The following is a 12488-nucleotide window of genomic DNA, read 5'->3' as shown; positions in this document are numbered from 1 at the left end:
AGTGCAAGAATAAACAGGCCACACCATTGCAACTGCTGCTCTCCATGACCCCCTGCTGCCCTGGAAGTATGACTTCCTTTAGTCACAGCACTAAAACATGCCTCCCTATGTGGTTTAAATGAATTAAGTTCATTGGGGTGCTATTCATTAGTACCTGGAATGTAACTGATGTTTTGAGGTTGCCGGTGGAAGGCACTATATAAGAATGACGCTTATCTGTGTGAGACTGCATATAATGACAGCTGAAAAGGAGGTAAAACAATAGCCTGATTTTCTTACTCTCTTTCTGTTTTTTCAGTCTGGTCCCTCACCACAAACAGACAGTGTAGCTTTTGTGAGGAAGGCTATTTTGATTACAACATTTATTATAAGCTGCTGCTGCTCTCTAATATATAGACAAGCAATGAATATAATTCTTCTAATACTCCAAGAAACTGGGTTTACCAATATTCCACTTAAGCAGCACTGGCCAGCACACCCAGGGCAAAACTTGTTACTTTGGTCTAATCAATAATGTAAAGCTTCTGTTGGCTTCAGGGTTGTAATAACTAGAGCCATACCAGTAGAACAACATTAGTTTTTCATTGATGTTTCAGTACATGTTCCTCTGTCCTAGAGAGGGGAGACTGAGCAATACCAAGCATACCTCTTATTCATCTTTGCCCAGATTTTTTAAAGAATTATTGTTGCAGGGGACAAGAATCAGCTTTTTGTGTTCATAAAGATAAAAACCTTCCTCCTTTATACAAAGATGCCATCTCGTCAGCTATTTAAAATTTCTTTGCAAAGAAAGCTCCAGGCCCTTGGGCAATTCCAGTGATTTGAGACTCTTACGAGGCATAAGAACATAAAATAAAGTTGGACATCTGGTTGTCTGGGTACACATACTAAATCCTGACACAGCAATATTTGATAAATTGGTTACTGTCCATTTAGTAGGTTTTCTGAAAAACAACATCCATAAAAACAACTGGATCTACATCAACTACTGGTGTATCATGGGGTAATGCAATCCATGGAACAGAGAAGCTAACCATTCATGTTTCCTGCCCAGCAAAGCTTGCCAGAGAGTGACAACCAACAGTAAGGGTAACCTAGAACATGAATGCACAGTACTGGATAGTAACTAATTACAAGACATTTATATATAAAGACCTCATTTATAGAGTCACTACTCCAAATTTCTTGTTTACTTCTCATATACATACTGTGGAACACACTGTAACAATGCCTATCCCAGTATTTCAAAACACTCAGCCTACTACTAATGATACAAGTGATAACTGCAATTGCCCTAATAGAAGTGTGTTGCTATCTGTGTCACTACAGTAAAAGGGCCAGAATTCAATATCAGACTGGAAAAACATGGCTATGCTTGGATATAAGGTGGTGTCATATGTACACATACATACTATACATATATACCCATATATGCTACAAATGTATAGCCATATCCATATTATTCATATATATTAATTATTTGGGAGTGCCTCTAAGGCTCAATCATAATACTACACTCCTCTGTCATAGTCCTGGGCCTAACATTCCCAAGCCCACCATAAAGGACTAAAAATAATTGGACAATAAAATCTGTCTATCAGTCGAATGAGGGAATGTGCAGACTAAAAAGACAGGTGAGGCATGAGTTATGGATGGTAAAATAAGGTAACCACATAACAGTGTTTAGCCCACTGGGTTATCTTTAGTCCATGCATTATGCTTTTCCGGGACAATGGGTAAACATCCTCCCTGTAAAAAGACAAAAAGTGGGAGAATGTAGTAAGATTAGGCCGTGAAACATAAGCCTTGTATCATAGGCCTGGAGTGAGGCCTGAGGCCCGAACTAAAGTAATGGTCAAGACTTTACTAACATAAAGCAAAGTTAAGCAGGCCCTGCTCACAGAAGTTGGCAAGAAGAAGGCTGCTAATTGCACCTATACACATATCCGGGGCAGCACACAGAGGGAGCACACTCACACAGCCAACTTATCAACACTGAACAGAGCAGAACACCACACCAGTGACATCTGACAACTGAACAAAACTGTTTTGAATAATGTGTCTCAGTTAGGATGCGGTGTTTTTTGTGGTGTGCTGTTTTAATCATTTAACAGCCATGGTTATAGTTCACAATATTTTATATTTTAAGGCTCCAGTCTCTGCCCTAGTCTTATAAATTACATTACATGTTTCTTCTCCATTATATTTTTTAAACTCTGTGGGGATTTGCAGGGAGGGGTTAATGGAGGTTCCGTAGCTCGTGGTTTTCTGTCATGTTAGATTGCGATTCCTGGAGTACACAGCTCACTTACTCACCAGATCAGTGTTCGGCATCACCGGAGTGGTGCTCTGCTCTGTTCAGTGTTGATAACAGTCGGCTGTATGTGTATGTTCCCTCTGTGTGCTGCCATAGCTCTCGCAGATAGCTGGCACAGCAGACTCCAAGAGAACCCCCAACAACCACAGACTCCGTTAAGGTACAAAAGCATCTAGCCAGGTTTATTGCCAAACAAAACACAGTGTCTAACTCCCCAGATCAGATGTCTATAGTTCTGCTAGAACATATGCGCTCTCTGACAATAGACCCAGCTCAAATCAGTGGTAGGACTCTCCACTGCCCCCTAGGCTGGACAAAGACATCCACTCAGGGATGCATGCTTATACACAGGAATGCATTCTCATACACAGGAACAAACAAGTTACACATCACTCCTGACGTATTGAGGTACAACACCTCTACATGTTAGGGTGCTGCTTCTCTCCCGTATAGGTTGGTTTGAACAAACAACTCTATCCATTATATTATCCTTTTGACCCTGTCTTTAGGATGGGTCAGCCTGTTCCTCATTATCTCTGTGGAATGTGTTCTTACCAGAATGTTCTGGTGCCATCCTGAAACGTTCATCCTATTAGGACTTGATGCCGTTTAGAGCTTAACTTTACTTTATGTTAGCAAAATCTTGACCATTACTTTGGTTCAGGCCTCAGGCCTCATTCTGGGCCTCTGATACAAGCTTTTTTCAGGGCCTAATCTTACTACAGTGGTGATGCTGCGTATCCCTCTACAGGGATTATCCTTGGTGAATCTTGTAGGAAACACAGACTGCACAGCAACTGATGAAATGGTTTGAAATATTACGCCTAAATTTGTAAGTGACTAGAGAAGTAAGGTGTCATTTTTTGGGTGATCTGGAGAAAGGGGTAAACAGTGAAGTGCCAAAGTTTGCAGATGATACTAAACTGCTCAAGATAGTTAAGATCAAAGAAAACTGTGAAGAACTTCAAAAAGAGCTCACAAAACTAAGTGATTGGGCAACAAAATGGCAAATGAAATTTTATGTGGATAAATGTAAAGTAATGCACATTGGAAAAAATAACCTCAACTATACATACAATATGATGAGGGCTAATTTAGCTACAACTAATCAGGAAAGAGATTTTGGAGTCATCATGGATAGTTCTCTGAAGACATCCACACAGTGTACAGCAGCAGTCAGAAAAGCAAACAGGATGTTAGGAATCATTTAAAAAGAGATATAGAGTAAGACGGAGAATATCTTTTTGCCGTTATATAAATCCATGGTATGCTCACATCTTGAATACTGCTTACAGATGTGGTCTCTCTTCATCTCAAAAAAGATATACTGGCATTAGAAAAAGTTCAGAAAAGGGCAACTAAAATGATGAGGGGTTTGGAACAGGTCCCATATGAGGAGAGATTAAAGAGACTAGGACTTTTCAGCTTGGAAGAGAGTAGGGGGGATATGATAGAGGTATATAAAAATCATGAGTGGTGTGGAGAAAGTGAATAAGGAAAAGTTATTTACTTGTTCCCATAATATAAGAACTAGGGGCCACTAAATGAAATGAATGGGCAGCAGGTTTAAAACAAATAAAAGGAAGTTCTTCTTCACACAGCACACAGTCAACTTGTGGAACTCCTTGCCTGAGGAGGTTTTGAAGGCTAGGACTATAACAGGGTTTAAAAGAGAACTGGATAAATTCATGGATGTTAAGTCAATTAATGGCTATTAGCCAGAATGGGTAAGGAATGGTGTCCCTAGCCTCTGTTTGTCAGAGGATGGAGATGGATGGGTAGGGGAGAGATCACTTGATCATTACCTGTCAGGTTCACTCTCTCTGGGGCACCTGGTATTGGCGACTTTTGGTAGACAGGATACTGAGCTGGATGGACCTTTGGTCTAACTCAGTATGGCCGTTCTTATTGGTGCCACACATGAGAAAACTGAAAGCACATGATTTTCAGAAAGCCCTTTGCGCTTTCCCTCTGAAACTCAGATCTCTTCAAATCCTCTCAAGTTAGGCACCCATAATCACTAGCCACTTTTGAAAACTTAGACCCCGCCCCTTTCCATTTTATTCAGAAGGGACATTTTATTGTTTGCTCTTCCTCTAAAAGTGCAGTTTCCTCACAGCAGGAATGTTATAAAAAGAAGCTGAGGAAGATGGCTACCATAAACCAGCATTTGCAAGCATTCTTTACAATGAAAAATGTCTCCTTGCTTCAGATGTGTTGAGGACCTTCTTGGTCAGTGTTTGTGAAGATTCAACACAGGGGATTTGTTTACATGAATGTTTTGGAAAGGCTTTTCAATGTGACTAAGTTCATCCCTGTGCAGAGGAGGCCAGCACAAACCTCTGCAACATTTATGTCCCACTTAAACCTTCCTGATAAGGTAAAAATGTATGGAAGTGACATATAAACTTTGTACTGACTCCTCTGAGGTGGAGTAAATGCTACCTTGTATGAACTCACATTCACATGACATGAAGGCATTCCTCGTACACTGTCATTTATTAGAAGTATAATAAATGAACAACGCACCATGCACAGTCTGTGGAACCCTTTGCCAGAGGATGTTGTAAAGGACCAAACTATAATAGGGTTAAAAAGAGAACTAGATAAATTAATGGAAGATAAACCTATCAGCCAGGATGGGCAGGGATGGTGTCCTTGTCCATTCCCAGGTTCTGGCAAACAGAGGCTGGGAATGGACAATGGGATGGATCACTTGATGATTACCTGTTCTCTTCATTTCCTCTGAAGCACCTGGCATTGGCCACTGGCAGCCGACAGGATACTGGGCTAGATGGACCTTTAGTCTGACGCAGTATGGCTAGTCTTACATTCTTATAAATTATGTAGTACCAAAATGTGTTATTGTTATTCCCATTTAAAATCAAGGAGAAAAAGTAATACCATGTAACTTAGGTGACCAGTCACACACCACAGGTAATCAAAGCATATAGTTAACAAACAATCCACAGATTAAAAACTGCTTATTGAAACAATTCAATGAGCACAAAATAGATTGGTGCACAGGAAAAATGGCTAGATTCATCAGATCATTTATCTGCAACAATAATTCAGACCTGAACTTGATGAAAAATGCTACATAACAGTGAAGTATTAACACTAAAATACAGTATTCTTCAGTAAAGATCCAAAACTCTTGCATGTATTGTACAGTTACTACCTGCTTATGGGATATTACTCTAAGGCCAAAGCCTTACTCTGCAAACATACATTGAATTCAATGGTGGTGAGTAAAAAAAAAACAAGAAGAAATTGAGTAGAAACCTCAGGATTTGGCCCCTGAAATATTGTAGTATTACTTTTAGTGGGGTATTATGGCAGGTTCCTCTGAATAGGCTTTACTCATGTCATATTGAGAGGCATGAAGGACAGCCGCTGAACCACCATCATTCAGTAGTTCTGTATCCTCTTCACATCTTTAAGTGTTCAGTCTAGAAGCTTGGATCTCCCTCCATAATCCCACATGTTTTTGTGCACAGGTTTTATGGCTGCATGCTGCAAGGATCAGGTCCATCTGTTTGTTCTGTTTTTTTCCCCCTAGGTACTCTCCTTTCGGCATTGCCTGCCTTATTTGCGGGAAAATCATTGAAATTAAGGACTTAGAAGTGGTTGCTAGGCAACTTGGAATGTACATGGTAACAGTGATCGTGGGACTTCTCATCCACGGTGGGATCTTCTTGCCTTCACTGTACTTCGTGATAACAAGGAAAAGCCCCTTCACATTCCTTGCTGGCATTTTCCAGGCATGGATCACAGCTCTAGGCACAGCTTCCAGGTACTCCATGTGAACTGCCACCTTATTTATATTTTAGCAGCTCATTAGCTGCCATTTAGACATTATGCAGCTGCTGTTCTGACCTTTACTAGAAAGTTATTATATCATTAATACCAATCAGTAAACAGTTTTTCATCACCTTAATCTATTTGGGAAAAAAAAATCTTTACCTCACACTCTGTAGGCTTTAAAGAGAGGCAGGATGGATGGTGGCCACAGAGGCTGGATAGTGGCCTCAGGCTGAATGTCAAGGGACCTGACTTCTGTTCCCTGCACTGCCACTGACTCAATGTGTAAACTTGTGCAAATCAGGTAACATCTGTGCTTTAGTTTCCTGACCTGTAAAATAGGGATAATGCTACTTACCCACCTTGGTTAAGCACTTTAACATCTGTGGATGAAGTGCTATGAATGTTATTAGTTATTAAATGGAAATGTACAGAGCCATAATTGTCACAAGGCTCCATATTTGTCACAGTTCTGGGGTTAACTGCACCTCTGTGGTCTACTCAAGCAGGCCCCTTTACATTGCAGGCCTTCAGTAACACCTCTGTGAGTGGATGCCCACATCCCTCTCTCTCCAGACCAGGGATTTAGGCTTGCTGTTCCCCTGCAATTCACAGAAACTATCCCAGCAGCTCTACTCTCAGTCCAGCACCTGCAGTTCCACTCTCTCCAGAGGCTATGACAGTGTTTACCAATGACAAGCCAGCTTTTACAAAGTACAGTACATTTATTCTAGGGCAAAAGTATTACAGAGAAATATATCCTGAAACTATAAACCCTCTGCATGTGTGCTAAGCTTACTAGATGTTACCCATCTTCCACATGGAGATCCTGGCCAGTTCCACTCCTTCCCACTCTTCCAGCAGGGCTTTTTCCTCTTGGTTATAGTTTCATGGAAGTTTGAGGATCAAAGTGAGGCTCCCCGAGCCAGTTCAGGCTGACACTTTATACCAAAAGCCTTAACTTGTCTGCCACACCTTTTGAACTGGGTCTGAACCAGTATGTGCAATTTGCCCCAGAGATGGTACTTCTCTGGAGCTGTTTATCTGTTCCTGGATCTGCAGTAGTTATCCCTGTTGATTTTAATTCCCTGGGGTGGCACAGTAACCCTCCTCCTTGGAGCTAGCAGACAATCCCCATCTCATGAAGGTGAATATAGACACACATTTATGAGTAAAAAAAAAATGAGGAGTCCTTGTGACACCTTAGAGACTAACATTTATTTGGGCATAAGCTTTTGTGTGCTCAAACCCACTTCATCAGAAGTATGAAGAAAGAAATACATGAGCCGGTATAAATACATGAAAGGATGGGGGTGCTTTACCGAGTGTTAGGTCAGTCTCACGAGATAAATCAATTAACAGCAGGATACCACCGAAACGGGTCACACTTGAGTAATCCCTTTGCCCATAGCTCATGGCACAGCTCAATATAGAAATATTTTTGAATTTTCCATGTTTTCAAGATCTCACATTTGTCACAATATTCACATTGCTAAGTTTCAAGTAGGGAACACAAGAGGTAGATGAAGGTCCTGTACTGTCACTAGCAGTTTCACCTATGACTGCTTCCTCCAGGCTGGAATTTAGGAATACCCTGAGTGATAATATTCAGTAGCACAAGCTGTTTAGTTAGTCTTGGAGCTAGAAAACCACAGGGTATGTCAGTGCACTTTGACCTAAATAAGTTCTATTTATATTTATAAGAACTCAGCTCCTGGCTCTTCTCTACCAAAAATGACACAGCAGGTATCCCATGAGCTCTTTGCAAATGAGGACTGGGAACTAAATTTTGCCCAATCAGAAGGAAGGAGATACTCAATCTCATTGAAAAGTCTATTTTTCTGTGTCTTTCTGCTAAGTTTGGCAGGGTAAAGTGGTTTGGATAAGGATCTGAATTGTTTAGTCTTTCATCTAGAGCACAGATCTGCTAATCAGTAAATGGAAAGGGAGTTGGAGACTTGATGACTCAGGAACTGGTAATAAGACATGGTGCTTTTCACTAGAGATAGTTGGTTTTCAATGGAAAATTGGGTTTTCGACTTAATTAAGTCTTGCCCCTATTTCCCCTCTATGAGTTCTGAACCCGCAGCCAGACTGCATCTCCCACGATGCACCATAGCTAGTGACTTCTATGATGCACTGCAGTGGCTCAACAAGACAGGAGATTGTGATGGATCAGGGGAGATATCTGGCCTGGGAGCCTGGCCCATAGAGGAGAATGGGGGCCTAAGACACACAAAAACTACAACTCCAATGTGGCACTGAGGCAACATTTCTGAATCAAAGTGTTCGGTTTTCAACAAAAGGTTTTGGCTGAAAAATGTTGGGTTTTGTCCAAAATGTTTTATTCATCAAAGCAATCACAGTTTTCCACAGAAAAAAAAATCTGTTACGACCAGATCTCACCCACTGGTTCACATATAACCTGGAAGTCTTTACCATCTGCCAGCTGTTCAGAGGCGTGTGTGAAATGATTCAGTAGTTCTCAGTCCAAATTCTTATAGACAAGTGTCCACATCACAAAAATAACTATCACACTATTGCAGCTAGCGCTCTTGTTTAGGTCCTCACTGAGAAGCCAAAACTCTTGGACAATCAAATATTTCCTCATACCATTATTAAGATTGTTAGGACAATCTTGTACTGCTTTTACCTACCCTGCACTTCTTTCAGAGGTGATAAAAAGCACTTTCTGTCCCAGAGCAGTCAATCTGGCACCATTCGTGAGCACAAAGTTCACTTATGTTAAAAAAGAAAGTAAAATTAAGGGGAAAAGGTCTTGCTTGTCCTCCAAATTACAAAGCAACACCTCAGTGTAAATGGCAAAACCAGGGGAAGTCAGTTACAGCAGCCCTAGGTAGGCTACTGCCGTGTACATGCTTTCATCTCCGCTCCAAATTGTGAAAAAAGTGACTCGTAGAAGAAAATGAAGCTTATTTAATTGAACGTCAATGGTGTGTCTGAACTGTGTTTTCCCTTTCTGAGGAATAAGATATGGAAATCCCTTTGTCATGGAAGCCAGCACAGCATAGCAGAGTGAAAAAACAGGAAGTACTCCTCCATCAATGACCCACAATATACATTCAGCCATCTCCATACATGCAAACAGCCATAGACATGGACTAAGGCAGCTCATGGGAGAATATGCCTTACATTTCCCATCTTGAAGTGAGATTATTCTGTTTTTTTTATATATACTTTGTGTGACACCCAGAATGAATATTTGGTTGGCTGTGGTAAAAAACTAAACCATATGGGTGCCAGAATAGAGTTGGCTGAAGCTGTTTACCAGGTTCATGTAGCTCAGTGAGTGAGAAAAGCAGTCAGTCATTATAAGCACAGGACCAGGAGCCAGGAATACGAGCACCAAACTGCCTCTGACACTTCATCTGTGATATTGAAGAAGTCACTTAATCTTTTGGTTTCTCATTTTACCCTTCTGTAAAATGGGGATATCTATATTGTCCTACTTCATAGAGTCACTATGGGGACTAAGTATTGAATATGTTAAATACTGAAGTTGCAAGGCAGTATATGCAATATGTAGTAAGGCTTTATTGTAGTATATTTTAGTGAATTCAGCCCTTTGTTCTGCTCACTATAAGCAACAGTAAACATTCTTGTCAGACCAACACTAGTATTGACACAGTAATCAGGATGACCTTTGAGAAATTTCCATTAGCTCACATGGGGGTATGCAAACGAGTTGGTACAGACATGCTTCAGCTATCTTTATATTGAGCGACTGCTCTTAACAGGAATTTCCCCAGAACAGTGTTCACTTTTCAGAAGTGACTCTGGTCAGGATGTAACCAAGTTAATTTAGTGGAGGGTTGGACCGAGTCAAGCACTGAAAATGAAAAGCATCAATATATGTAATTGAATTGGATTCATTAATTTAGAGGCAGATCATTCAGGTGAGCTAAGTACACTTGGGCAGCAGAGGAAGGAATCTCAATTCACTGGACAGATAGAGTGGTTTGGAACAACTCTGCTGAGGGTACTTAGGCCCAACGAGTGAAATAGCCTGCTCTGCTCCCTACAGAGGGGATGGTGAGGAAGATCCACACAAGCACCTGTTCGTCAGCGCCAGCCTTGCTGTCCCCCAAACTCTGAATGTGGAGTGCATAGGCCACTGGTTCCTCTGCAAAGAACACCTCCACAACTGAAGAGAAACAGGATTTGACCCTTCAATATTGATTTGAATTCCCATCGCAAAAAGTCATTTGGCTCTGTGCTTTGAAAAAAATCCAAGAAAGAATTCATAAATTGGATAGAAATTCCAACTAGCCCCTGTGTGACCCAGAATCTCACCTCCAGTTAATACTGAAGTGTATCTTGATTGAAAAAAGGTTTATGGACACAGAAGGATTAAAAACAACATTTGGCAAAGGAAGGGAAAATATGAAATGTTGCCAGGTTTCTAGCAATGAGGTACTAAAAATTACATATTAAGCACTGAGCTTATCTTTCCCATAGAATTCAGTAACTTTTATTTTGTTGCACGTTCTTTAATGCACGTATTGGGCTTGAGAAAGGAAATGGTCATAGCAAAATTGCAATAGTTCTGATCTTGTTCCATCATGCAAGAATATTGTGTACCATGTAACCCTGTCTTTCTTCATGTCTTTGCTCATTCTTTTAGTGCTGGTACATTACCTGTCACTTTCCGTTGTCTTGAAGAAAACTTGGGCATTGATAAACGTGTCACAAGATTTGTCCTGCCTGTTGGAGCAACAATAAACATGGATGGGACGGCTCTTTATGAAGCAGTTGCTGCAATCTTCATAGCACAGATGAATGGAATTGTGTTGGATGGTGGGCAGATAGTCACTGTGAGGTGGGTTCTATATGTTTCTGCAAAGAACTGGGTCTTTGATTTAGAAGGCTGTATAGCATGAAGATGCAATGATGGCTTCTGAATGCCTATGTATTCTTACACAGTGAAACGTATGGACTTTGGCTTCTCACAGTGGCATTCAATGGATAAGACTGTTAAATAAATATGGCCCTGATTCATAGGATCTAAGACCAGAACGAACCATTGTAATCCTCTAATCCGACCTCCTGTATTAATACAGGCTGTAAGACTTCCTAAAGAGATTCTCCACTGCCTTGCACTGTGTGTTGCCATCATTTGTGACTTCTGGATTAGTAACATTTTAAACTTACTTTGTACAGCAGTAAATGTACAGGAGGGAGGGATAGATCAGTGGTTTGAGCATTTGCCTGCTAAACCCAGGATTGTGAGTTCAATTCTTGAGGTGGGCCCACTTAGGGATCTGGGGCAAAATCAGTACTTGGTCCTGCTAGTGAAGGCAGGGGGCTGGACTCAATGACCTTTTGGGGTCCCTTTCAGTTCTGTGAGATAGGTATATCTCCATATATATTATATAACACAAGGTGCAAAGCAATGGTCTTATCTGTCCAACATAATAAACTTAGTTAGATGCAGAGGGATGCTGCAAGCTAGGTACAGGACATTAATTATTTAGAAAGTCCATACGAGTACTAATAGAAAAAGACTTTCCCATAAAAGTATCCATATGGTTAGCTTGGGTTATTCCTTCTTATTTTGCCAATTAATAATAAAAATTATAACCTTGGTGCAAGGCATTTTCCGGCTGTGAGGGGGCAATGGTGACGAAGAGATATGGCTGTAGTGTAACATATTCTGGCATAGTCCAGAAGAGCAGAGGGATTTCTTGGGAGCTGCCATCTGCCAGTAGACATGAGAGCAGCCCTCATGCACTTTTACACTTGTCCTAGGGCCAGTTTGGCTCTAGGCAGCCCCTTTGATTAGGGGAAGAGGGGCATATATGTCTCCCCATCTCACATTTACAATGAGTGTTGCTGTGGCACGAATATTGATGTATCCCTTCAGTTCCTAGAAGCAAGGCTGGGAGTCACACTACTCTATTCTACTCACCACTTGACAGTTCCTCCTCCAGGCTGTTCTGGGGATTAGTTCTGCTCAGTTAACACCCCTTTCCAGCAGTTGCAGTCCCTCACTCTCTGTCTTCAGCCCTTCTCTTGCTCGAGGAGCTGCTGCTTCCTCTTTGTGATTCAGCCCCCTGGACAGAACAGTAAGTGGTTTTCCCTTCAGGGGTATGATACTTTCCAGGTATCTCTGGACAAACAGATTCAACAGTCCTCACATCCACTGCCCTACTTCTGTCACTCCTGCTGTGACTCAGTCTGCTGGTTCATTATTCCTAGTGATACCACTCTGGCAGGCTTAGTTAGTAAGAGGGCCCACCCTCTACTCTGGGTTCCAGTCCAGGTCCCTTTACCAAGCAGTCAAGGTCTGCAGCTTCCATAACCTCTTGCCCTGGGGCTACTTCCTATTCTGCTTCCACTCACACTA

General features: G+C 41.3%; 1 protein-coding gene across 1 annotated transcript in view; it reads left to right on the top strand.

The window, feature by feature from the left end:
• SLC1A2 (solute carrier family 1 member 2) overlaps positions 1-12488 on the top strand; it is a 131160-nt gene that overhangs the window by 101568 nt on the left and 17104 nt on the right. Inside the window, exons 7-8 of the mRNA XM_050955356.1 lie at positions 5880-6113; positions 10767-10961. Coding sequence (XP_050811313.1) covers positions 5880-6113; positions 10767-10961 — 429 coding nt within the window. The remainder of the gene's footprint in view (positions 1-5879; positions 6114-10766; positions 10962-12488) is intronic.

This window comes from Gopherus flavomarginatus, chromosome 5, assembly GCF_025201925.1.
Source record: "Gopherus flavomarginatus isolate rGopFla2 chromosome 5, rGopFla2.mat.asm, whole genome shotgun sequence".
Lineage (NCBI taxonomy): Eukaryota > Metazoa > Chordata > Testudines > Testudinidae > Gopherus > Gopherus flavomarginatus.
This window is presented reverse-complemented; position numbering and strand designations above follow the sequence as displayed.